This window comes from Lampetra fluviatilis, chromosome 23 (assembly GCF_964198595.1).
Source record: "Lampetra fluviatilis chromosome 23, kcLamFluv1.1, whole genome shotgun sequence".
NCBI lineage: Eukaryota > Metazoa > Chordata > Hyperoartia > Petromyzontiformes > Petromyzontidae > Lampetra > Lampetra fluviatilis.
Genome location: NC_136297.1, coordinates 7,221,091 through 7,248,726, shown reverse-complemented (window position 1 = coordinate 7,248,726; position 27,636 = coordinate 7,221,091). Strand labels below are relative to the sequence as shown.

At 49.6% G+C, this 27,636-nt stretch overlaps 1 protein-coding gene across 2 annotated transcripts in view; it reads left to right on the top strand.

Annotated features, from left to right (window-relative positions):
• LOC144940684 (collagen alpha-1(XII) chain-like) overlaps positions 1 to 26,024 on the top strand; it is a 131,994-nt gene extending 105,970 nt beyond the window's left edge. The window contains exons 43-67 of one of the 2 annotated variants that reach the window (XR_013639157.1): positions 792 to 857; positions 1,468 to 1,607; positions 2,143 to 2,266; positions 4,174 to 4,317; positions 5,360 to 5,524; positions 6,351 to 6,389; positions 7,204 to 7,342; positions 8,044 to 8,186; positions 9,357 to 9,466; positions 10,483 to 10,629; positions 11,138 to 11,215; positions 12,242 to 12,328; positions 12,830 to 12,883; positions 13,951 to 14,046; positions 14,924 to 14,977; positions 15,723 to 15,776; positions 16,943 to 16,996; positions 17,332 to 17,403; positions 18,379 to 18,414; positions 19,400 to 19,466; positions 20,616 to 20,804; positions 21,050 to 21,127; positions 22,056 to 22,211; positions 22,805 to 22,885; positions 23,514 to 26,024. Coding sequence is in view for 1 of the 2 variants with exons in the window: in XM_078866993.1 (XP_078723119.1) it covers positions 792 to 857; positions 1,468 to 1,607; positions 2,143 to 2,266; positions 4,174 to 4,317; positions 5,360 to 5,524; positions 6,351 to 6,389; positions 7,204 to 7,342; positions 8,044 to 8,186; positions 9,357 to 9,466; positions 10,483 to 10,629; positions 11,138 to 11,215; positions 12,242 to 12,328; positions 12,830 to 12,883; positions 13,951 to 14,046; positions 14,924 to 14,977; positions 15,723 to 15,776; positions 16,943 to 16,996; positions 17,332 to 17,403; positions 18,379 to 18,414; positions 19,400 to 19,466; positions 20,616 to 20,804; positions 21,050 to 21,127; positions 22,056 to 22,211; positions 23,514 to 23,542 (2,321 nt within the window). In the remaining variant the exon portion in view is untranslated. The remainder of the gene's footprint in view (positions 1 to 791; positions 858 to 1,467; positions 1,608 to 2,142; positions 2,267 to 4,173; positions 4,318 to 5,359; positions 5,525 to 6,350; positions 6,390 to 7,203; positions 7,343 to 8,043; positions 8,187 to 9,356; positions 9,467 to 10,482; positions 10,630 to 11,137; positions 11,216 to 12,241; positions 12,329 to 12,829; positions 12,884 to 13,950; positions 14,047 to 14,923; positions 14,978 to 15,722; positions 15,777 to 16,942; positions 16,997 to 17,331; positions 17,404 to 18,378; positions 18,415 to 19,399; positions 19,467 to 20,615; positions 20,805 to 21,049; positions 21,128 to 22,055; positions 22,212 to 22,804; positions 22,886 to 23,513) is intronic. The other variant, XM_078866993.1, reaches the window with a different exon arrangement.
• Positions 26,025 to 27,636: the final 1,612 nt, after the last annotated feature.

Here is a 27,636-nt window from a genome sequence, read left to right as displayed (position 1 = left end):
TGTTGCAGGCACGGGTGGGTTGATTCTAGGAACCTTAATTGTGAGAAGAGACAAGACGTTGGGAAATGAGTGACAAACAGTTACTCACCAGTGACTCACGGCCTACCCGTACCCGTACCCGGCCGCACCAGGGTCGCAAACGGGTACCCGTACTCGGCCGGGTACGGGTAGCCAGGTATCGGGTAGGGTACGGGTATCGGGTACCCGGTTGCGACCTCTGACGTGCGCCTACACTCGCATGCTCGCAAAGATCCCCCTGTACAGCCTTTAACAGACTCCAGTCAGTCTACCAATACCCGCCATTCGCCACTAGCACGGCACACGAGAGGGTGAGTGGTTAACACGACGCCCGGCCGCCTTTGTCTCCCCGGTGGTGATGTTTACACACCACATCAGGTACTTGTTTTAGGCTGAGTCGACCTACGGGAGGCTCAGGACCGTTTCAGATAATCGTCACTGGTGTTGGCCGTGAGCGGGAATCGAACTCGGCTCGCCCTGGATAGTAGTACGGCACGCTAACCACTGCACTAACGCTCCCCACACACTCACGTACTGTATAGACACTCACCTACACTGTCACACGCACTCACATACAAAACAAAGACAAAGTTCCCTCGTATAGCCTTAACAGACTGTTGGGGCAAGTGCTGTTAGCGAGCATCTACATACATACATGCACTCGCATGCACACACAGTCGCGCTATTGTAAGGGTAGGCACAGAGGCACTTGACCTCTGGTCACGCAGTGGCTGGGAACGAGGTTTGGGATTGTCGTGATCGTTTTTTCACAGTGCCGGCCCCAACATCAGCTCCCACAACTCCCAAGCCTCCGCCCACCATCCCTCCTGCACGCACAGGTACCGTTAATTACAGCCGTGCTGATGGAGACTGTGGTGATGATCATGACGATATTTTAAACAATGACTGCAATGATCATGACAAAATCTATGGACGATAATGCTTCGGCTCGTGCTGATGAAGATTATAAGAATGAAAGAGTAAAGGAAAAATCTACTGCCCTATTTTGCAACCACTTTGTAGCGTTTGTAGAAGAAGATAGTTGAAGTTGTTAAAAGATTCAACGATGATGTTGATGATAACGATGTTGATTTTGCCGATCGTGATGGGGATAAGATAGTGCCAGTGGTGTTGGTGGTGTTGGTGGTGACAATGATGATATCATTGTAGATGGTGACGATGATCATGACGCAGAATGATGCTACTGATACCACATTAATTACTTAAGTAACCCAGACCGAATAACTCGCTGACAGTGAAGTTCCTTGTGTTGTAGTCGTTGGTGGCGATGTTCATCTTGATCATTGCCTCGATGTTGTTGAGGACGATGGTCGTGCTGGCGAACATGGGCATGGTGAAAAAGGCGGACAACGTCGAGTTCCCCTAACTCGGTGGCGGCGGTGCCCCCCCCCTCACTCCCCCCCCACTCCACCCCCACCCCCCCTGCAGAGTGCAAGGGGGCGAAGGCCGACTTGGTGTTCATGGTGGACGGCTCTTGGAGCATCGGAGACGAGAATTTCCAAAAGGTCATCAACTTCCTGTGGAACATGGTGGGTGCCCTGGACCGCATCGGGCAAGACGGCATGCAGGTACAGTCCAGCGCCAACTTGCACGCGGGAGCGGACGCTGGGTCACGGGCAAACACTCGCACCACTTTCTCCGCTGTATGCCGAGTCAGCCTGATGGGACTCAGGGAACCGCCAGGTTGTCTTTTTTTCCCACTGCAAAAAAACTGAGCTTTGCTGCTATGATGTCACGCACTCATCGAACGAGTCGAGCCGCACGTCGGTGACGCTGTGTCCGCGCAGTACAGACGTACGTCACACGCAATGAGCGCATCATTAACTCCTCTGGCCCTAGTCAGCCTGGGGCCACTTTTCAGATGCCTCGTGAGACTAGTGCATCGTGATTTGGTTCTGGCTCGCATGGCCAATTACCAGCGGGAAACCACCCGTACCATGAGGGCACATCCTATTAGCACGGTTGGCTACGTACAGTGCAAAAGAAGTTCAACATGCATACATACCGCGCTGGCACAGCTCGGATATACCAGTGGAAAAGAGGCAAGCGACACTGGAGGCCATGCGATGATGGTGGTGGTGGTGGCGGTGGTGCTGTCGACAGGTCGCGGTGGCGCAGTTCAGTGACACATCGCGATCCGAGTTCACCCTCAAGATGCACAATTCCAAGGAAACCCTGCTCCAAGCCATCACCAATATCCAGTACAAGGGCGGCAACACCAAGACTGGTAATGCACATAGACCGAAAGCTGGCCCTGCGTAGATATCATTTGCTGTGATGAAAGGGGCCATTACCCAAAACGTCGCCTGCTGTCCCTGTTTTAAGGCCTCACTCCAGTGTTATTGACACACGCGTTGAGTGGTTGTTGTTAATTGTGCTTGCGCACCACTGCCAGTACAGCCACAAAAACAAACAAAAACCCAAGTTGAATCAAGACCCCCCCGATCGCGGCAATTGATTGAATCGAGTGAGAGGTTAATTGTCGCATGCTTAGCACACACCCAAAACAGATGCACTCGACTACTTTTTACGAACCAGCGCCCTGCAAAGGGTCTACCATAGCAGCACTCTTGGAGAGGACCTCTCCTTACTTAGCGAGGCCCTGCGAAAAACAAGCCATTCGTACAAGTCTCTCAACTTGTCTTCTCCTCCTGCTGTGTAACAGCGGCACCTCATAAATTCTACATTTTGTCCTCGCTCGCACTCCATCGCTTAGCAATCTATTTTGTTGAACGCTAAATACAGCAATGCACCCCTCCCATCCCCACCCCCTCCCCCAATAATTAAACATCACCACATATGGTGCAGTGCTGCTTGCAGTAATGATTTATGTAGCTGTGGTGCGCACCCCTAATGCAATCTCCACCATGCCCCCTACAACCCCAACCACCCGCCTCACCCCCCTCGCTTTCACCTCTGTCTCTTCAGAGCTCACCCACAGAATGTTCTCAGTATCATCTAACATGAATCATTCATCCCTGGTGGTACCATGGCAGAGATTAATGAAGGGGCCTCACTTTTCCCAAAACACCCCCCCCATTGCCAGCAGTTGGATCATTCCCGGTCTAACATGTTACACTCTACCCTGGGAATACCATTACGTGTTATTGAGGGGTGTCTGGGGAACAGGTAGCAGACGGGTTTTGCAGGGGAGGGATTGTTAAAAGAATAATAATACAGATAATTTACGGACCTTTGTCAGTTTCTTGCCGAACGAAGGCTTCCCCACGCCATGTCGGTCATGTGGTTCGTTTTACCTTACTTACCCAAGCTTGTCAGCGCAAGCTGATGGTGGGGTGTCGTTGGAGGGTGGACCCAGGACCATGGCGGATATCGCTCACCAACGATGTTTACCGTGGCAGGGATTGAGCCAAGGTCACTGGGTTGTAGCCCCAGTGTGCTAACCAATGTGCCACAATCCCACCCCTAAGGAGTAATATAAAATACTCGTTGTTAGCATTCTCAGTGTTTACCGGTGGGAATATATTCTGAAGTGTTCAGCTGTGTGTGTGTGTGGAATCCTGGCAATGGATAACATCAGTAGCAAGTGGTATCTGAACCCGTTCTGGGAATCTCCAAGTCCAGGGCTCTTGAACTGTGGTAATGGGCCATATGTGGCCAAAGTGGTTTATCCTTGTTTAATTGGTGGTGGCAGTCGTGGTGGTGGTGGTGGTGGTGGTGGTGATGACGGTGGTGGTGGTGTTGTTGACAATTGCGGTGATGGTGGTGGCGGTGTTGGCCGTGCTTGTGGTGGTGGTGGTGCTGCTGATGGTAATTATGGTAGTGGTGATTATGGTTCAACTGGTGGTGGAAATGGTGGTGATCGTTATGATGATTATGGTGTTGAGTGTGAGGGTGTTGATGGTGGTGACAGTTGTTATTGTTTAAATGTTGGTGGCAAGGGTCGAGATCGTGATGATGATTAGGTTGTGGAGCATGATGGTATTGGCGGTGGTGGCAGTGGTGGTGATTATTATTTAACTAATGGTGGTAAACGTGCTTGATGGTGATGATGATTATGGTGTTGACCGTGGTGGTGGTGGTGGTGGCGGTGACGTTAACGGTGGATCATTGTTTAACCGGTGGCGGCGGTGGTGGCGATGGCGACGGTGTGGACGGTCGCGCCGTGTGCAGGCAAGGCGCTGGAGTTTGTTCGCGACGCGATGTTCGCCGCCCAGTCGGGCGTGCGCCGCGGCTTGCCGCAGGTGCTCGTTGTTATCACGGACGGGCGCTCGCAGGACGACGTGTCGGCCATCGCGCAAAAGATTCAGCAGGACGGTACGATGTCGTGTGTGTTCGGTGCGCGCGTGAATCTGTACCATTCACCGTCGTCACGCAACTGTGTGCCCTCGTTATGTCCTTCTACATGCACATAATCTTTATTTATACTGGAGGAATCCGATGAGCTATACATCTTTTTTCACAGATTTCCGGTAAGGGGTGGGTCAGAAAGTTACAACAACAAAGCATACAAAAACACCAGCGCACAAATTATAGGAACGGTGAGAAAATCGCAAAAAAATAGATTTTTGTAAAAATTTACTATTTTTATTTTCACATGGAAATTTACAGTGCAGCTCCTGTGCCCAAGTGTGATTCTTGGCCACGTTTAGCACCAGACTGATTACAAACGGTCTCTGAACCTGGCCTGAGTTTCCCCGAGGTCACTTCAGCCTCAAGCCCAGATCAAATATTGCTTTTGGGATGGAATAGTTTTATCGCTCACAATTTATTGATGTGGCCAATAACAGTTAATTATGAGGTAACCACGTGAAACGTGTGGCGTGATCTAGTAATTCAATCATATTGGCTGTATAACATTTGTGTAAATAAATGGGTACGACTAAAGTTTTGCTACCTTAGGTGGTACCAATATCTGCTGTGGCCCATGGACTATAAAATTAATACATGGTGCAGTCATGGCGGTGCATTGGATGCTACTGCCAGAGAGACATAAAGAAGGTCGGCTGTGCACGGTGCTGGCCACACAACGAGCCCCGTGTGTGTATGTTCGGCCAGCCTGCAGCTCAGTCTGCTAAGTGCTGGGTATGAATGCTGGATGTACGAACAGAGCCGTTGTGTCAATCCACTGTTATTTAACCCGATTGTATTATCACATGAGATAGCAGTGACAGCAGGTGCAATCACCTACGATGTGGCAGGCGGAACATTTAAACATCTTCCAAATGTGACCGCGGTGTGCCGGCCTTCATAGGTGCCGGCCTTCATAGGTGCTCGCCAACAGCACTTGCCCCAACAATATGCTGAGGTGGTGGGCGCGGGGGATCTTTGTCTCTGTGTTTGCCACGTACGCGCGCAGGCGTGTCCGTGTTTGCGATCGGCATCGCGGACGGCGACTACGCGGAGCTGCGCGCCATCGGCTCGTTGCCGAGCGAGCGCCACGTGTTCCTGGTGGAGGACTACGAGGCGTTCCGCTCCCTGGAGGACCACCTCATCACCTTCGTGTGCGAGACCGCCTCCGCAAGTGAGTACGCCGGCACTCAGATTCAACGCGTGCGCTCGCATCGTCCAGGATAATTGTATCATCATTGTGCTTGTTCGGCCAGGGCTTCACCGAGTCTCAAGACACTTTTTCACGAGGGCCCTGACCAGTTTTCTCAGTCGTGGGGAGGGTGCAATGTGTGTGTTTTATTTTAGTGATGGGAGGGCAGTGTGGAACAGGGGTGGAAACGTGCAAACTCCACGCTGAAAAGCCGGGAATTGAACCCAGGCCGTTCTTGCTGTGAGGCGCTGCGCAATCCTGTCGCCAAAAAAAAAACGCTGTTCGCTTTTGTTGAGATGATGCTTAGTCAAGTGGATGGAAAACAAATCAATTATTCAGTTAATTGTGCGGTCATACGTGGGGAGATGATAAAATAATAACGTGGATTGTATCGTGTTCCAGTGAAGCCTGCATGGGTTATCTTTAATTTGAAAAAAAATGTAAACCTCAACACATCCTTTGTTAATATATTGGTGTTAAAATATAAATGTGTGTCATCAAGGTGTTCCAGGACACCTGCTCAGTTCAATAAATTGTTGCTACTTTTAAATTCAATGAATAGTAAGAAATAAACACACGAGTACTGTACTACATGCGCAACTGAACCGCAACATGGTATTTTTCTAATTATTCGTACGTCTCTGCCCCCCTGTGTGCGCCGTCGTGGCCCCACGTGTCCCCCCGCGTGTCCCCCCGCACGTCCCCCCGCGTGTCCGCATCATTGCCACCTCCCCCGCAACCCCTCTCCCCCCACTTCCCCCATTGCGGCGCCAATCGATCGTGGCTCGAACGTGACGCCGGCCTGCAGCATGCCCGCTCGTCCACCTCGACCGCTACACCATCTCAGGTACGGCCGGCGGACGGTTAAAGGCGGCAGACGGCATGCACGGGGTATATGCAATACGCACCGGGTGAGGGAGTGCACGGACCGATATACCGGCCACGAGAAAATCATAACTCTCTGGAGGGGGGGGCGGGGGAAGACAACGTGATTGTCGGACTGATGCAAAACAGGCGACCCGCCGCGTCTGACGTTTCGCGTGGACGTGCGTTTGGTGGCCAATCGGTGGCCGTTTCACTTCTTCAGAGCGGAGTTTTGTGTTCACCTTGTTGACCTTCCCCAGCCCGCACATCTGATTCGCACAGTTGGCTACGTACGGTCCGAAGGAAGTTCGACATGCATGCGTACATAAAATTGGTGCAGCCAGATTGAGGCAAGGTGTATATTGTGTTGAAGGGAGGTGAGAGTCGAATTACAATGTACATGTTCAATGCATTGTAATCCTGTTTTGTAGCGTGTAACGTATATGAAATGCAAGTTACGTAGTGTACAATGTACAATCAACGTATGAGAATATCTTACGTAGAATATAATGTACGAAAATAGAATGTACGATTAAACGCCCTCTAGTGCGTTACATCGTATATAATGTATATCCACTTCAAAACAATTCCGTGTTGTCGTAGAATTTATTCTCCGCATGCCGGAACCTTTTTCGTGCTACTTTAAACACCGGCTATGACCTCATTACGAACCAGCGCTTCTGGGTTATGCTTCTCCGTACCAAGGCCTCCCCGTGTTAGTCTCCCGCCTGGGCCTAGCTCGAGGAAAATCCTTCGTTGCAAGGTTGCTCGTGTGAATGTGGCGTGCGCCGCCGCAGGGTTCAAGATGATGGAGGCGTTCCAGCTGACCGAGCGTCTCTACGCCAACGTGAGCGGAGTCTCCATGGAGCCCGGCTCCTTCAACTCGTTCCCCTCGTTTCGGATTCACAAAGAGGCAGTGCTGAGACAGCCTACCAGGCACGCACGCACACACACATGCACACACGGGTAGCGTGTGCTCGCACAACTACACAGCCACACGCACGTACACCAACATGCACACACTCGTACACGTGTGCACACATATATACAGCAATGAAACCCGGTTCATTGTCATCATCAACAGCAGCAGTAGCATCCATGGTCTATCCACTGATGGATGAAGGGCTCTGTCCTAAGCCATCACTGCCTGTCAGGGTCCTGAGATGCGACAGTCCCACCTGCGCATGATCCGATTTCATCGATCCATCTCCACATGCTGTCCACACGTGTTTACTGCCTTGGCTGCCACTCCGTAGTTAGTCTTGACCACCGGCCATCGTCCCTTCTAGCGACGTGGCCTGCCAATGCCTAGTTACATTTCTCAATAGTCAATATGATGTCTCTAACTCTGTATGTTCTCTCATCCACCTTTTCTTCTTTCTGTCTTTGATGTACTTCAAAGGGTCCGTTTCTCCATGCTTCTTTATCCATTTCAAATAATTTGTTCTATTTTCGAAATATTTCTCGTGCTGCCACGCAGACTGCAGTAGGTGGCACGTCACTGTAGCAGCTACAGCCATAGCGAATGGTACACTTGGGTGCGGATTTGACGGGGTACACGGCCCAGAACAGCCCCCGCTGAAACGGTTCGACCCCCCCCCCCTCCCCCCCCGCGTCTTCCCTCGCGGCGTGAGCAGGGAGGTGCTGCCGGAGGGGCTGCCCCCCGCATACACGGTGTCGTTCATGATGCGCATGCTGCCCGAGACGCCCTCGCAGCCGTTCACCGTGTGGGAGCTCCGCGACGAAGCAGACAAACTCCAAGTGGGCGTCCTCCTCGACGGTGAGACCGGCGCGTGATCGCTCGACCACCCCCAGAGGGGTGCCGTGGGTGGCTTCGGCCCTGGTGCAATGAATGAAATGGGCATCCTTCCTCTCTCTCCCTGCGCCCGCCCCACCCTGTCCAATTTCCCTCCCCCATCCTTTCCACAGCATGCCGCCTGTGTTCTCCGACGCAGTTGCACCGCCTGCGCACTAGATAGCTAAGCCACTGAACCCGAACGAACGTTGACCTTTGACCCCTAACACAAACCCGACATTGATCCATAACTTTAAACCTAGCCCTAGCCTAGCCCCTACCCCTAGCCCTACCACCCAGCCGTGCAACCGTAACCCTCATCAGTCGCGTAGTCTGGTTGGCAACTGGTCCTGATGCAGGGGATGAAATGGGGGTCCCCCCCGGCCCCCCCGATACAATTTCCTCCCCCACCCTCTTCGTCGGCCTTAGCCCCCCCCCCCAGCCCAGGGGCCCCGGTGCAGTTGCATTTCCTGCACCCTTGATAGCTGTGCCGCCTGGTGCATGCAGACATGGAGATGCACGCAACCACACAAATGTATTGGTTCTGACTCCACGTGTGTGTACCGTGCATTCACTCGTGTGCGTACATACCTGCAGACTGTGGCGTGCACGTGTATATCTCCATATATATGAAAGGCAAAGTTGTGATTATGTGTGTCTGTTTAAAATGTTTAGCGTACTTCCCGACATGCAACAAACTTGAAATTTGTCATCTGGGTACTTTCCAGACTGTACACCATGCAAAAATTATGAAAATACACTTTTGGGGGGGGGGGGGAAACTCATTGGTGCATATATTTTTTGCACGGCAAGTGAGCTGTGACGTCAAATCTGTCATGTGACCCGCGCATGTGGAAGCGTAACGCATTGTAGTGTAGTGGTTAGCGCGCTGCGCTACAAACCCGGCGACCCAAGTTCGATTCCCGCTCACGGCCACCACCGGTGACGATTATTTTAACAGGGCCTGGGCCTCCCCTAGGTCGACTCAGCCTCAAACGAGTAACTGGTGTGGTGTGTGAACATCGCCACTGGGGAGACAAAGGCGGCCGGACGTGGTGAATCCAAGTCCCGGGCGAAGCCGGGTAGTAAAGCTCGTATAGTATAACCGAATGTGTCCAAACACCGGTAACGCGTGTGTGTACACGTGCGCTGCAGCCAAGGCGAAGTCTTTGACCTTCGAGTACATGGACGACGCGGGGAAGTCGCAAAGCACCAACTTCGAGGGCCCGGATGTTCAGAAGCTCTTTTACGGCAGCTTCCACAAGGTCCGTGCGTTTTCACCTGCGGTGCTGGCCACCCACCCCCTCGTGTGCCGTGCCAGCCTTCGTAGGTGCTCGCTAACAGCACTTGCCCCAACAGTCTGTTGAGGCTATACGGGGGGATCTGTGTCTTTTGTTTATATATGTGTAGTGACTTGCGACGTCACTACTGTGTCGGGACTGTACGAGCGTAGGGACACATGACGTCACTACTGTGTTGGCTCGGTATGGGTGCTGTAGGCGGGTGTCACGGGGGTCGTGTCAGGCCGTGACACTCTGCATGAACCCAACAGGACACGTGACCGGATAAAGGGGGGGGCTAGGGGCCCCAAGGGGGAGCTTGGGGGTCACGTGGTTGGGGACCCGAACCTTCTCGAAGGATCGAGAAGGGGGGCGTGGCCTGGGTCGGAGCCGGCCACGCCGCGGGAGTTATAAGTGGGGTGTGAACAGAGCGCTGGGCTGTTCAACCCCGGGATGAAGACGCCATCAGCGGTCCTCGAGTCTCTGATCGTCGTTCGTGACCAGGCAACCCGTCACTTGCCTTGGTCACGCTGTGTAGTATTCCCCGAGTGTTAGTGAGATTAGGAATGGTGGTCACCACCTTATGTATAGTGTTCACATTGGTTGTTATGCGTTAATAAATAGTGTTGCCTCCAAGTTGAGTGTGCACCTCAATCGAACCCACTACATATGTATGGACCAGTGGTTAGCATGCTGCCCTAAGAACCAGGTCAGTCAGGATCGATTCCTGCTCATGGCTAAAACCAGGGATGAATATCTGAACCGGTCTTGGGCTTCCGCAAGTTCGATTCAGCCCTTAAATGAGTACCTGTTGCTGTGTGTAAGCATCAGCACTGGGAAGACAAAGGCAGCCCGCGTAGTCTTGTGCCAGCCTTCATAGGTGCTCGCGAGTCAAGGCTATGGGGGTATATCTTTGTCTGTATTTGCGTTTGTGTGTCCGATTGCAAGTGTGCATAGATTTGCGTGCATTTACCCCACATGTGTATGCATGCCGTCGGCAGGTGCACGTGGTGGTGAACGACTCGGCGGTGCGGCTGCACGTGGATTGCCGCGCCGTCGAAGAGCAGCCGTCCGGGCCCCTGGGCAACGTGAGCACCGCCGGAGAGCAGAGCCTGGGCCGGCGCCGGGGAGACTCCGCCAGCGCAGAGGTGACGGGGCGGGGGAGAGTCGGGGGGGGGGGGGGGGGGCGGCCACACGCAGCACCGGGGATACGGGCGCACGGGATGAACACCGGGACACGGAGGTGCACCTGGGTGGGAGGGGGGGGGCAAATACAATAATTATTCCGACCATTTTTGAGATATTTCAAGTGTTACATTGGAAATTTAAAAAAGTATGTAATTGATTCAGTGCTCTCCTGTGCAACTACTTAGGTCGGTTATGACATCGCAAAACCATGCGAGATGGCGACAGCTTGTGGAGACCTTTACCCAGCAGTGGAGTGATCGTGACTGATGATGCTTATTTTTTAGTGCTCTGAGTAGGAATACAATTTTCCCCTCAATTAAATCGCAATTCGAGTGTGCCACTGCCTCAACACACGGCAGTCAACACAAGTTTTGCCATGTGTTGGCCTTCATAGGTACTCTCTGAAAGCATTTACCCCAGCAGCCTATTGAAGGCTATAATGGGGGATCTCTGTCTTTGTCTCAACAGTTCCAGCTGCAAATGTTCGACATCGTGTGCAGCGTCAACTGGGCGGAGAGAGACAAGTGCTGCGAACTGCCCCACTTGGTGAGATGTTTCTTTAAAACAAATATATATAATTCCATTTGTACATTGTCTAACGCTTGACCCATGTCCCTCACAGGGTCTCATAATACAGGTCAAGGGTCAGGAGGTCATCATGGCTCATGCCTTTGATGCCACCGCACCTCCATGGCATGGTGTGGATGTTTGGTGGCTCGTAGAACACTGTGGGACGTCGCTATTCCATTCCCAATCTCTGTTTCTGACATTGGTTCCTCTTGCGTCACATCGACTTTTGGTGATACTCTGATTTCCCAGAGTCCCATTGTCCTGTTGTTTGTTTTATCATCTCTACTGGAGACTAATGTGCCTTTGGTTATGTCACGGCTTCTCAGAATCCCACTACCCCGTTGTGAGCGCCCTTGCCCTGCATGATAGAGGCTTGTTTGCTCTTGGAACATGTACTTGCACTATGAATCTCGTAAACCACATTCCGAAGCCCCCTTTAGCCACCGCTTTCATGAGAATCATGCTCATGGTCTCCCACAATGAAGATGAGTAGTCGGCACAACCTAAAATTAGCACCAGAGGGCAATCATGAAAGTCTGCGCTGCAGAGAAAAAAAGGTGGTGGCAGGGCCGTGCGAAGTGCGTGGTCACACCAGCCCCTGCATGCAGTCCCTGTCAACCGTAACAGGTGCTCGCCGTGAGCATCCTAACCCTACGGTCGTTACAGCTCCCGAGCCAGCCCGGCATGGCTCATGAGGGCGCCAGGTTGTTTTTCCACTGAAGAACCCGAGCCACACCGCTGACGTCGCATCCAACGGACGAGTCGAGTCAGGCGGGGGCACAACGTGCGCCGTAAATGATCCACCCCGCCCCTGGGCCTGCTTGGCCCCAAACCGTTCAGATGTCTTTTGAGGCCACATATTCACAGTTTGGTTCTGGCTCGCCTTGGAAAATTGCCAATGGAAAGCTACCTATGCTGTGATGGCCCCGTGCTGGCACAGCTTGAAAATGCCAATGGAAATGGGGTGTCTGAGTCTTGTTCATTTGTGTTGCGTGGTCACAGCGAGATGAGGCCAAATGCCCCGCGCTCCCCCACGCCTGCACTTGCACTCAGGACAGCATCGGCCCTCCTGGTCCTCCTGGCCCCCCGGTAAAACCTACACATATACACACATGTACACCTGTATACACACATGTACATATATACACATAAACACACATGTACATATACATACACACATGTCCGTGTGTGCACATAGGCACATGCACAATTACACAGGTGTACACATACATTGGACAGGAGATGGTGGTGATGAGTGCCACTCACTCAAATGTGTTGGTGCACCTAGCCTGGCACAAGCGCCGTGGTAACAACACTCAGTGTTGTACGGTGCAGTAGTTACCACCCTGGCCTGCAATCCTGATGACCAAAGCTCGTTTCCTGTATATGAACAACATCAATTGCAAGTGTATACATGAACCTCTAACGGGCTTCAATTTAAATGTGTACCTGCTGCGGTGTGCAAATTTCAGCACGATCACGGACAAAGTCGGCCCAGCATATTGTGACAACCTCAAAATGTACCTCGCCTGGCACAGATGATGTGGTGACGTCACCCCTGTTGTTGTTGTTGCTGTTTTCTCTGTTCAGGGTGGTTCTGGGTTAAGGGGACCACGCGGAGAATCTGGATTGCAAGGACCTCAGGTACAGCCCCTCTGCACATGTACACAAATGCACACACCGTAAATTGACTCTCTCCGCGCTCAATATGGTGGCGAGATGTTAACCATCTCGCCTCATATACAGAAGGTTTGTGGGTTCGATTCCGACCCTGATGCCTGTATATTTGGAGTTTGCATGTTCTCCCTGTGGTTGCGTGGATTTTTCTCCAGATCCTCCGGTGTTTCCATCCACATTTAGAATCGACATGCGTTTAGAGTATATGGCTGCTATACATTTCCACGTCATTAGCCACTTTATTGAGCTATTATTTGTGGCAAGGTCACTTTTGAAAAAGAGCTATATAGCTCAGTGGACCTTTAAAATAGTTTAGTTTTTTGGTTACTTTACATCCCAGCTCTGCGATGCGTTTTCGGGTTGTACCATGTGTTGTTCGGCATGATGTCCGACGTTTTGCTCCACGTGCTGGGATTTTGAATATCGGGCATCATTCCTAACAACCCGGAAATGCATCGGAGAGCTATGAACCACAGTCGCAAAAAAGCTAAGCAGCAACGTTACATCTTGACATGTCTCCACATATATACACACACACAGTGTGTGTGTGAAAGGTACCAGGCAACAATGGGAACGTTTGGCTATCACACATTCCATCAGCAAGAAGAATTTTAAGCCGTTTTTTTACGACCAGGATCGTGACCTTAGTAAGAGCTCATTAACATCACTTTCCACATGGTCTATAACGTTACATGGAGAATATTAATGTGTGTGTGCCTGTGTGTATGTTTTTGTGTCTGTATGTGTGCAAATACTTTGTGGGTGTGCTTGTGCATGTGTGTGTGTGCCAGCCTTCATCGGTGCTTTCTAACAGCAATTGCCCCACTAGTCTAATAAGACGAACGGGGGTAACTTTGTCTTGGTGTGTGCATCAGCGCACTCGTGTGTGTATGTGTGTGCCTGCGTGTTTGTGTGTGTTTGTCTCTACGTCTGTGTGCATGTGTGTATTCATGTGCATTTGCTCACGTGTGCATGTATGCATGTGTGGCTCTGAAACTGTTGGTGCGTGCGTATATTTATTTGTGTATCTTCAGGGATCTTCCGGTCTCAGGGGAGATCAAGGCCCAATGGGACCCCAGGGTCCTCCTGGGCCTCAAGGCCCCAATGGTCTCTCCTTGCAGGGGGAACCGGTGAGTGAGAATGCGTGCGTCTGTATTTGATGTGTACGCGTGCGTTCACGTGTACCTTTGCGCACAGAAGTACGCTGGTTGCCGTATACATGTGTACACATGTGCATAAATTGTTCAGTGTGCATCGCACTGTTCTATGATTTCCAAGACCCAAGTTCGACTCTTGGCCATGATGCATGCAAAGGGAAATTAGTATCTGAATATAAGGATATTTTATTGACTTGATTTTATTCATTCGTGTGTCTGCTTTAATACGTTCCGGAGATGCTCGTGAATCGCAAATTTCGTGGATAATGATTTAGAATCACATTCATAAATACATAAATAAGCTATTAAATACATGACAGTTGTAATAAGACATTTCTTTATCTCATCACTTTACCTCCCATCACTTTATCTCATCACTTTCTCTCTCTCGATGCAGTCAAAATTGCAGATAGTAAGTGCATGAATAATGAGAGAATATTGTATGTATTAGTTTGTATTTTATATGTATTTGTATATATTTCAGTTTAATATTTATCTTGAATATCTATATATTTCATACATATTTGTGTGCACGGGGGTAGGATGGTGGCGCAGAGGTAAGCGCACCAAGCTATGAACTCGGTACCATTCCCGGCCACGGCTAACACCAGTGGCAAGTGATATCCCAACCGGTCCTGCCTCACTCAACATCACACCTACATTGTCCGGCGTGGACAAAAAATCTCCATGACAAACACGGCATAGAGAGGCCTTCATCCAACAGTGGATCGACAAACGGGTCTAAATAATTGTTTTTTTTATTTTAATTTGTTTGTGCACGTTTGTGCAAGTGTGTTTGCACGCGTGCTAAAGTTTACATGTGTGTGTGGGTGCTTGCGTGTGTTTGTAGGGACGGAAAGGAGAGAAAGGAGAAACGGGCATTCAGGGACAGAATGGACCTCCGGTATGCAAATTACTCGCATCACGTGCACACAACAACGACAGCCGCCATTCGCCACTAAATTACAGGAATGCCACCACAGTGCTTGTGCCAGGCTATGTGTACTTTGATGCCATGTGAAGTTCGGATGGCTCGTTGGCAGGAGGTCACGAGACAGACCAAGCAAGGTGTTTTGAGTTGACTGGCAGATGCACTACCGGTGCTCTCCACTGTGCCAATGTGCGCTAATGCTTTCGCTTTCAGGTGTTTCGCTAATTGTTGAGCGTCGCTCCTCTGCCTCCTATTGTTCTGCCTCCTGGAGCGTGACTGCCCCTAACTGCCCAGTAGCCTCAAAGTGTATCTAGCCTGGCACTGCTCAATAGCATAATTCACGAGCCTCCTCCACACAGGCCAATCTTGACACCGCTGATCCCAGTTATCAACAAGTCCACTCAGTTCTAGTTCCTCCTATACCATATCAGCCCATCTCATTGCCAGCCCATGCCTCGCCCGTTTAGCCCCCTCTATCCGACCAAACGCAGATACCACTGCAGGTGTCACAATGAAACATCTCTCTCCCGATGCCCTGAAGGAGTGGGTATTGGGTGAACCTTACTACTGTGGGTGTATTAATGATAAACACACATCGTTGTCCACCGAACAGTGGACATTATATATCCCTTGACAAAATTTAATGTGTGCCAGTGTCATGGTCCAATGTTGTCACTATTTGAGAAATAATCACGTTGTGATGTGTTGTTTTTTTCAGGGACCCCAAGGCCCGCAGGGAGTAATGGGGAGACCAGGTTCTGCGGGACAACGGGTAAGATTTGCCTTCCCAGTGACAGTTTCAATCGTACACTATGCCGCGCATATCCTCCACCAGTGGACAATAAATAAATAGCCCACAGTGCGACGACGGCTGTCACCCATCCTAAACCGCAGGCTCACATAGGAGCCATATTGCCTAGTTCCATCATTTACTGGCAGCGTTTCAGATATTCACCATGAGGCTGATACTTGTGGAAGTGCACTGGCTCACTCAATCACCCTCACATGAAGGACATCTGTGAAACAGAGCTTTATAGCTCATCAGATTCTTTCAGTATTCATACATATTCTGATTCTGGTGTCAGAGAACTGACTCCCCACCATGCAAAAAAAGAATTTTGAGTGTTATCATGCGCTATTTCTTGCCTAATTTCTAAATTTTTATTCCAACTGTGATATCGAGTCACGTCAGGAGGTGAAGGAATGCCCCGCAAAGCCCTTGTAGTATAGTGCAGCGCTTCTCTATAGGGAATGGCCACACCGAAGGTGATATCACAGAGATATTTTCGGGATCCCTTCAAATGACCTGCACACTCCCTCGTGCCGGTCTTTGGAGAAGTTTATCACGTGGCAGTCAGACAAAGTTTTTTTTAATAATTAAGGCCAATTAATTTTAATGTTACAGTTTGTTTTGGCCCAGTCCTTGGTCACCAAGTTGAGACCATCGACTGGCATCGCCTGAAAACTGGGGCACTGTGGTGGTGAGACGTTAACTCTCTTACCTGGTAGGCAGGAGGTCATGGGTTCAATCACGACCCTGACGCCTGTATATTTGGAGTTTACATATTCTTCCCGTGGTCGCGTGGATTATTCTTCTAGTCCTTCAGTATTTCCCTCCACGTTACGAAACATGAATTTAGAGTATTTGGCTGCTATAAATGCCCACACGATAAGCCACTTCGTTGAGCACCGCTAGTGCCAGGTCGCTACTGAAAAAGAGCTAAAAGAGCTCAAGTGGGATTTACCTAACAAACTTTTAAATAGTAACAAAAAATTGAGATCCCAGTTTAATTACGGATGGCTGCAACTTGGATTCGAACACGATAATCTCAGTGAAGTGTTGCTTAGTATCTCTGACACCTGAACACCCCCCCATCCCCCCAAACACCATATCAGTGTCACGTTCTTATTGTGTCCCCCTTTTCCTCCTCTTCCCAGGGCCCTGCAGGAAAAGATGGAGGCACAGGCCCACCTGGCCCTCCAGGCCCCATGGTGAGACCTTGATGAATAATCCACTGTACGTAAGCTAACACAACGGTGGAACGATCTGTGCAGTGGCTAGCACATTGCGCCATGAGCCTATGGACCCGAGTTCAGTTCTCGGCATATGACTTACATCGGTGGCAAACGATTTCTAAACTCGTCCTATCTCCCCTCTCCCTCCATCTTTCACCAAGCCACACTGGGCAGCGTGGTGATGTCTGCTCAATTAAACCCCTATGACTGACACGGCATGCCGAGGCCTTCATCCAGCAGTGGATTGCCAAGAGGCTGGGAAAATGTTTATTTTTATTAAGCATATGTGACCTTTGTCTCTCCCAACTCAGGGTGGACCTGGAACGCAGGGAATCCAAGGCAACGAAGGGAAACTCGGCCCTGTTGGGCCTAAGGGACAGCTGGTACACGTGTGCACCAACATTTACACACATACACGTACATATTCTCGCATACGTGCACACACACACTCATGTATTCACACTCCGCAAATGTACATAAGTAAAGTTCGTTTTTCTATGTTAAATCATGTATTGTTTTACCGATCCACCATTCAGTGTTTCATATACACACATGCACTGACACGTGTGCTCACGTGCTCCTATATTCACACACAGGTGTGTACGTAGACACGGTCTCTACCCACGGGTACACACGTGCACATCTAAGGTGGTGGCGAAGGCCGGCGGCGGTGGCTATGCACGTAGCCTGTCATCCAGCACCTGTAGATGCAGTGAGGCCTGGTGGATCACACAGATGTTGTGATACTCCCTTCCCGTGGGTGTCGAGGTGCCATACCCCCGGGCAGGAGAGGGCATTACAGCAAGTGGAATAGTTGCCATCTGTTTCCATCTGTACGGTGGTGGAGTGTCGCCTCATGGAGCGTGTGGGTTTTCTTCCAGTGCTCCGGTTTCCTCTCATACTGTATGTACAGTATAGACAACTCGTCAATTGGCTGAAAAAAAAATCTTAAAATAAAAATCCTACGCAGGATCCTCCTGAGAAGAGTGTCCTTGGGCTCAGTGTGGCACTTCTAGATAAATAAAAAATGAACATTATTATTGACACATTTTCAGTGGGAGGTCGCTCGTTCTCCTCTGCTGTCCCCAGAGTATGGAATTCCCTTCCCCAGGCCATCCGTGGTGTCAACTCCCCGCCCTTAATTCAGTGCACGTTCAAGGCCTTACTTTATACCTCAGCTTATTACTGGCTGCCTTTGTCTACAATATAAATACGCCCACTGTGTCTGTGCAGCGTCTTTCGACGTAGCCGCATGTCAATGCTCTATAAATCCAAATCCGTTTGCACACACACACACTTATAATAATGGTAACAGCAGCAGTAACAATCACATTATTTTGCCGCGTTTTTTGTTTCAGGGTCTAACGGGACCAAAAGGAGAGCGAGGAGAGAGGGTAAGACCCCGTGAGGGCGCGGCAACGTTTTCGGTGCAGCCATCGTCGGTGATGTTTAGTGGTGACTTCATTGGGCCGTCTAGCGGTATGGTGAACGTGTACACCACTGTGCAGGTTCATGTACAGCCCTGAGGGGTCGTGATTGTTCAACTCTGCAAAAGCGGCGGCGTCTTGCGGCATTGCTTAATTAAACCCAGGTCGAGATCAGAGCGATCCCCTTTGCTCAAATCCAACCAGCATGGGGGGGAGGGGGGTGCACTCATCTCTGTTTGCGGCCCAGGTCCAGGAGTAAAAAAAACCCTCCACATTCCTATGGCAGGTTCCATATAAATGCAATTATACAACCTTTTGAAATTTGTTCAAATATAATTTCAACGAGTGGGTTTATGTAGATGCTTTAGTTACAGTGACCTGAAGCTAGGTGGCACGAAGCAAGAGGGTGAGGGAGGCTGGCTCATTGCCTTGAATATTAAACCCCTGGCATTCTAAGCAGTCGTGACTAAGCAGTCAAATAATTAAGCATTCATTTAGCCGTGTGGCTTTGTGTGTGATGGGGAGCGGTAGTGTAGCGGTTCGCATGCTGCGCTCCAAACCCGGCAACCCGGGTTCGATTCCCACTCACGGCCAACATCATTGGTGATTATCTGAACCGGTCCTGGGCCTTCCCTATGTCGACTCAACCTCAAATGAGTACCTGGTGCAGTGTGTAAACATCGCTACGTGGGAGACAAAGGTGGCCGGGTGTGGTGCTGGCCACCCACCCCGTCATGTGCCGTGCCAGCCTTCATAGGTGCTTGCTAACAGCACTTGCCCTAACAGTATGTTGAGACTATACGGGGAATCTTTGTGTGCTTGTGTGCATTCACATGGTGCCAACATGTGTTCAGTGTGTGTGTGTAAATGTGTGCACACGCATGTGCTGTATGTGTGCATCCATGCGTGTTTGTGTGGACATTTACACGCACTTGTGTGCGTGCTTCCACAGGGAGACTCTCAGAGTCAGAATCTGGTGAGGTCCCTGGCTCGGCAAGTCTGCGAGCAGATCATCAACGGTGAGTGTGAGCGTTCGGTCCTCTTTGGTCCGTGTCGGATGTTTGCGTCTGCTGCACACTCACCCTCCCTTTGTGAAATATATTCTTACGCTGATGTTTATTTTTATTCCGTTAAGCACTCCAACCTTGTCTTGTACGCCTCTTTAGTTCACCATCGTAATCCCAGGCCACTTTCAATAACGGCCCTGGGTACGCGTACTCTGATACGATTCTCAGTTGTGTCCCCCCCCTTCAATGTTTTCGGGACATCATATTGGCTGTCGCCGACTGAGGAAAGTAAATGGGCTTTGTTTCTGAAAGAAAAACGATGATGTAAAATAAAATAAGTCAGTGTAGCTTGGGCGTGGCGCGTCGCTAGAAGGGAAGACGATGGCCGGTGGTCGAGACTGACGATGGAGTGGCAGCCAGAGGAGACAACACGCCACAGAGAACGTCCACCGCGGAGATGGAGCGACGCCATCAGCTCGCACCTCCGATTAGCACGGTTGGCTATGTACGGTGCGAAAGAAGTTTAACATGCATCCATGCGAGGGTCGAATTCGAACCGCGTTGTGTGATCGGCATCGCGCTCGCTGAAGGTGTTTGCCTTCAGGGAAGTCGTGTACTGTATACGCAACTGCGGACAATTCTGTGAGACACTTATAACTTCTTTGCCGTTACTTATTGCCAATTATGAACTCAGACTATTGTCCTATCATCTCATAGAGTCCCTGGCACGTAATAATATGCTACACAGTTGCAGTGGGGGTTGCAAAATGCCGCTTTATTACGAATAAACCCCAATGATATGAGCGAGGTGGATTGTTTCTTCGCCAGACCGCGAGAGGTTGAGACGGCTTGCGGAGGCCTTCATGCAGCCGTGGATAGATAGTAAATGTCTTTCCTTTTTTTAAATGTACATACATTTGTACATGACGACAAATCAAGTGGTTTCACTTGCCTCGGCAGGTTGGGGATTTTTGCGGTTGTGCCGTACGACTCCCCGATGTGTTTTCGGGATTTGTACCGAGTTCCGTTCGGCACGATGTCCGACGTGCTGGGAAGCCGGACAGCGCGCGGTACGACACCGAACGACCGGACAACGAACCTCCGTCGTTGTGGGAAGAAGAAAAAAAACCAGCGCGCTTGTTTGTGTCTCATCTCACGCAGAGCACGTGCGAAGGTTCAACTCCATGATAAACCAGATCCCCAACAACGGAGCCCCCGCGCGCAGCGAGCCAGGACCTCCAGGTCCCCAGGGACCCCCGGGCCGCCCTGGCCTCCGAGGGGAGCCCGGTGCGGCAGGACGTCCCGGGTTCCCGGGGTCTCCTGGAATCCCCGGCCTTCAAGGAGGGAGAGGTAGACACACGCATGCACACGCACGCACATGCACTCCCACTCTCGCCTATACACATCCTTGCATATATACAAAGACAAAGATGCACCCGTATAGCCTTAACAGACTGTTGGGGCAAGCGCTGTTAGCAGGCACCTATAAAGGCCGGAACAGCCAACGTTGGCTATACGGAGGATCTTTTTTTTTAGTGTGTGTGTGCCAGTGCTTGTCCGTGCCACTCTCACCAATGTTTCTGCCCCCCCCCCAGGTTTGACAGGAGAGAAGGGAGAGCGGGGTGGTCCTGGAAATGGTATCCGTGGACAGGACGGGCCCCCCGGCCCCCCAGGTATAATTTCCCTGCCCCCCGTCAGCCCCGCTCCCTTGTTCCTCCAGCACCCCTCCCCACCCTTCCCCATCCGTTGTGGGGAACCTACGGCCCACGCAGGCAAGAAACAGCTCATGACCTCATTTCACGAGACCCCATGAGGCTCGCCACTTCCCAACAGGCCGCAAACAATATTTATCCATCACTGCGAGCATCTTAGCAGAAATAATTAGGAAGTTCTAGAGGGCAATATTTTAAACCTGGCAACAAGCACAGCCTTTACTATGTTTCGCATTATTATTATTGGATAATGCTTCGGCAATGGCGGAGCCAGGATTTTCAGGTAGGGGGGGCAACCCCTCCAGCAATGAAAAATTATAGGAGTTGTTAGTAAGTAAGGACTTGTCCCTTGCTTTTTATTCGACGTGTGTGCGGCGATGGTGCAGCCATCGATCGAGGGTCGAATTCGAACCGTGTTCTGTGATCGGCATCGCGCTCGCTGAAGGTATGATGCCTTCAGGGAAGTCGTGTACCGTATACGCAACTGCGCACAATTCTGAGTCACTTATAACCGCTTTGCCGTTACTTATTGCCAATTATGGACTCAGACTATTGTCCTATCATCTCATAGAGTCCCTGGAACGTAATAATATGCTACACAGTGGCAGTGGGGGTTACAAAATGCAGATTTATTACTAATAAACCCCATGATATGATCGAAATTAACGATTACGCAACTGACAAAACCTGGACTTTTAATGCCCCCGTGCGTTAACGGCTCAATTATGACGAGGTTTAAGATTGAGAGTTGGACATGTGTGGGTCTAATTTCACTGTCAAGCCTCGAAAAGAGGACGTCAGGGAAACCAGGACAAGGTGGCAACCTTAATCTCACTCCTCGCACGTGTTCGTGTGTGCGTGCATGCGTGCGTGTGTGTGTACCCGCCAGGCCGCCCTGGTACCGGGGTCCCAGGCAACACGGGCCGACCCGGTATGGCTGGGCCACCCGGCCCCCAGGGTCGACCCGGATCCCCTGGGTCCAATGGCCCCCCGGGACCCCCTGGATTCTGCGACTCATCTCAGTGTGCGGGGTACTCCTTTGGAGGTAAGGGCGGCTCGGTTCGGCCGTGCCTACAACCACTACACAGTTCAACACCTCAACCTGTCTGGCCTTTGTGTCTTACACTGCAGGTAGTGTTTAACTTAGACCACTTACCAACAGTTAGGGACTGTGCTCTCACCGAGAGATAGACGGATTCAGTTCACAATATTAAATTGTACTCACGGGATGGGCATCTGGCCTCGGGCTTGTCGTCCGCAGAATATCTGTACTCCCTCCTCTCCCTATCGCTCGTGCTTTGTACGGGACTCTTGTTTAAGTTTTTTTTTATTAATAATAATAATACGTAATAAATCAATTGCGCGCGAGTTTTGCGGTTGCGCTGTAATGCTCTCCGGCGTGTTTTCGGGACCGGACCGCGAGGTGTTTTGGGCACGACGTCCAATGTTTTAGTTCCACGCACCGGAAGCTTCTTCAGAAACCAAGACTGAAGCATCCAGTTGCTGAAGAAGCTATTTAGCGTGTGGAGCGAAACATCGGAAAGGTCGCGCCAAAGTGCACGCGGGCACAACCCGAAAAAAAAACGTCGGAGCGCGGTTGAAGTGAATTAATTTGCAGCCCTTTTTGTCAATCCACAGCTGGATGAGGTTTTTTGAGCATACTTCACCACGCTGGTCAGTGCGGGTTGGTGAAGGCGGGCAGCAGAGATGTGGGAGCATGTGAGTAGAGTGCGACAGCGGATTTAAATGGTTTGCACTACGAAGAAGTAGAATGGTCATTGCCCAAAGCGTCGTCTTTTATATATACATCTTTTTTTAAGGCAGCGTAATTTACAAAGGTGTTGAGTGGTTTTTTTGTGTGTTAAACCTACAACTCTACTGCAGTTTGCCTTAACCTAGAGTCAGAGATATTCACTGCAAGTGAAATAGCATTCGTTCGTATTTTACCGAGGAAAGCCGCACCGAGACTCAAGGCTGTCTTTCACAAGGACGCTTACTCGTTGAGATGTTTGGCCAATACCTTGGTCATCTCACATGCGGGAGGAAACTGGAGAAGCCGGCGAAAGCACAGGAGTCAGAGCAGTCGATGTGATACAATCCATACAGATAGTGCAGCAAACCAGTGTCCATGCAAGTTTGTACAATGTGCTTGTATTCTCTATGTGCGTTTATTTATCATTGTCTACTACACGCTGATGTGTAAATACATATATATAACTGACTTGGTAAGATAATTGCAGTGACAGAAATACTTTTAAAAAGTCATGAACACGGAATTGTACCAAACACCATCTCGGTTTGCATGCAAACCATCGTGTTAACTTTGTCTTTTCTTTCATGATTTCAGCTCCATCATTGGGCGGTGGCTTTGAGTGATGAAGTGCCTCCCACAGTGGCAGGAAAGCAACGATGCACTGATTACATTGAACGTTCACACGATGTTTGATAACTAACAACCACCAGGTCATAGCTGCCCACATTGCTTTTTTTATACCGACAAGTAAATTACTTTACACCTAAAATAGTAGTGCCTTATGCCTGTACACAACTGACTACATTATAACCGCACACATTGTTTTATACCGACGGCTACTGACCCACACGTGTGCGCACACATGCACACAGTTTATGCGCAAACTTGCGTGCAGCTACGCAGAAATAATGCAGGTACGCGCACGCACAGCTGTGTTCAATCGGATACACTCACTTTCACACCAGAGGTACACAGAGTTGCGTGGTCACGTTTCCAACGAAGAACCCTCATGCTACACATTTGATGACACATTATGGAAATGTATTTTGCTCGGTTTTAGCTTATTTTATTATTTGCTTCGTTTTACTTTTTTTTATTATATATATGAAAACTATTATGAAAATAGAGAGGGAATATGGCATAATTCTCGAAGAGAGGAGAAATCTGCAAACTGGTATTTTTGGACAAATCTTTATAGGCGTTTGTTCACGTGGGGGAGGAAACGGCAGCACGCAGAGAAACTCCACGTACATTCGAGACAATAACATTCCGTCAGAGGGTCAAACTTTCATTATTTGGTGATGCTGCATTGGCAGTAGTGGACAAGTGCAAATATGTTAAGAAGAATTGACATTCCCCAATTAAATATATTTCCCCTATTAAGGCCGCAGTGTTATTTACAAATGATAGGAAAGTCAGCATAGTGTTTTTGCCCGTACTACCATCCGATGAGCCACAGTTTTTACTTTGCAGATTGGGAGTCAGTTTCAGTTTTCAGTTTCATTTATTTGGTATAGCCCTGTGAGCCATTCGGCTCTTGAATCGGGTGCAACTGCAACAAACAAAAAACAAAAACATGAACAAGAGTCGCACACGCTCGATGAAATTTGTGCCATCTACCATCCCGGCCTCCGAATCGCTCGATTTAACAGTCTCCCAGCGGCATTTTCATTTCGTATAACGTTTCGCAGTCACGTTAAGGAATCTGGTGGCACAGAAAAGAGCCAACGTGCTTGCTTGCAGGTGGCAGCTCATACTTAACGCAGCCCACCCCACCCCATTGTTAGATGGCGTGGGTCATAGGGGACCGATACAATTTGCCTTTTATACCAAAGACCACATTCCCATATGTGACCCAGGGTGGATGCGTCTGGGATAATGTGTTAAAGTTTGGAGTCAAATGAGGCTCTTTTTCATAATTGAAACACGCGTTTGGCCCCTTCTCATAAATGCAACTATGCACTCCTTATACACCACTCTTTTATTTCATTACCAGAAGGTCATGCCACTGCCCCAAAGTGGCCCAAACCATTAATCAAAGTGTTTTTTTATTCTTCAAAATTACAGTACGCAATTTCCCACGACTGCAACGTTTCAGCCTTTTCGGATCCGCCGAGCAACTCGTGTGCGCAAAAGTGCACGTCGTGAAATTGCTCTCTCGTGGTTGTGAACAGGATTGGCTAACGTTGAAAACGAAATATCTGTGGCTCAGCTCAGCCTCGGTCGTGATGCATATTTTTCCCTTCGAAGCTTGCGTACCATCGATTCTCCCAAGTCCATGATTCAGTGAACTTGTTCAACACACCGCATCGTCAAGCACTGGCGGAGCCAGCGGGGTGGGTGGCACGTGCCCCCCCCCCCCCACAATGATCCGATCTAAATCCCTAATTTCGATCGGATCATTGGGGTTAATTAGTAATCGGCATTTTGCGACCCCCACTGCCACTGTGTAGCATATTATTATGTGCCAGGGACTCTATGAGATGATAGGACAATAGTCTGAGTCCATAATTGGCAATAAGTAACGACAAAGCAGTTATGAGCGACTCACAGAATTGTGCGCAGTTGCGTATACAGTACACGACTTCCCTGAAGGCATTCACCTTCAGCGAGCGCGATGCCGATCACACACGGTTCGAATTCGACCCTCGATCGATGGCTGCGCCATCGCCGCACACGCGTCGAATAAAAAGCAAGGGACAAGTCCTTACTTTCTAACAACTCCTATCATTTTTCATTGCTGGAGGGGTTGCCCCACCTACCTGAAAATCCTGGCTCTGCCATTGTCGCCAAGGTGATGCTTGATGGAATAAATTAACTCGCTTTACTGCACTAACCGAGCCTTATTTAGCTTTTTATTGTTTAAATGAAAACATTATCGGTTGTAGTCCTTTGCTTCGCTCGTTCCAGCCAAAGCTGTTGTAATGTCTGATACGGTAAGTATAGCCTTCCACGTTTAAATGTTTTTAAGGGGTGTTGAGTAAAACTCGATTGTGGAAAATCCAGCGGCCCTATTTGACCGCTGTCGGGGCGGCCCTGTGTAAGATTTGTACGAAGTTTGCGTATTTATTTGTGTCGGTGTGAAATAAAAAAAATCCAACTAAATTGTACACTATTCTGCGTGCGTTGGCATCTCATTTGTGTTTTAAGATTGAGAGTTGGATATGCGAGTCTAATTTCACTGTCAATGCTTCAACAATGTAACTTTTGCACTAAACTTAGCACCGATTCAACAACGCTGAAACATCACGGATAAATATCTTGCCAATGTTTCAATGCTGATGGCCTCGTTTTAACATTGCCCCTGGGTATTGTGCCCAACAGGTTACACAAATTTCGATTTAAAGCTTTCGTGACTGCAGGGATTCATCTTCTTGGTTCTTTCGGTAAAGTCACGTAGAAGAGAATTATTTTATTATGTTTTATTTTTATTATTTTATTACTTCCCTTCTATGTGACTTTACCGAAAGAATCAAGAAGAGGTTACACAAAGCCATCTTCATGTTGATTTGGAATTGGACAATGATCAGAAACCGATAATTATCGAACGTCTATAATTCATTGCATTGAACAAGTTAATATACAAATCAAATATTATCCCATGAAAGTAGTGCTTCACGTTCAATATGTACTTCTGCGAGTATGACATTTTGAAACTGCAAACGTTTTCGTGGTTGTGCTGTAAAGCCCTCTGTGTTTACGGGTCATTCAGCATGCTGTGTGACCCAAAAACACATCACAGAGCTACATTTAAAAAATGTAATTCATGAAAGCGATCACTTTAAGTTTAACACGTATGCTTTCGCGACCAATATCATCCATAAGAGGTTTTTTTGGGGTTAGATTGCGTAAATATATAAATGTGTCGTTAACTTCTTAGCTCAATGAATGAGCGTCTTGATAAGAGCAGATTTTTGTGCAGGGTGATGGTATGACTGCATTCAGATAGGCGTCAGTATGCGTTTTCTTTCGGTAAACACTGTGTGTTATTTTACTATTTTGATCCCGTCCGAGCAGAATATACAGAAATGGTAGAGTTTTGTCAGCTTCCACTTTCATGGTGAACTGGATGGATGGGTTTTGTGAGTTAAGATGATTTAGAAATGCGTTCAGTGTATCTTTGCCGTGTGGCCAGACCATCAATGTGTCATCGACATATCTAAACCAAGTAGATGGTTTTAGTGTGCTTGAAGCTATTGCTTTTGTTTCAAAATCTTCCATGTGTAGTGAGTCCAACTGAGTCGCAGACGTTGTTTCTTTTAGAGGCAACACATTTATTGTAACACAAAGGGGTAACGGCCCCTTTACCCGATACAGCCGAGGGTGGTGACCACCCAGCTAACTACACTTTCCAGAGGGGTTACTGCTACAAAGGGTAGGACCCTCACTCGGGTCTCCGACCACGTGGTTGCCTCGTAAGACGAAGAGCTTCCAGCTTGAAACGTCGAGTTTCCCACTTGTAGGTGTTGAGCTTCCAGCTTGTAGAATGCAGCGACCCCGGTCCCTCTCAGGGACCCGCCTTATATCCCCCTACGGTCGGGGCCGCTCCGCCCTCGGCCCCGCCCACCTTCTCGAACATTCTCGTTCCCTCTCGATCCTTCTCAAGAGCTCTCCCCGGACACGTGATCACCCACTAGCCCCCCCCCCCACCTGGGGCCCCCTGTGTGGACACTCCGGATCACGTGTCTACGGGGTCAACCAGAGTGCCACGGCCTGG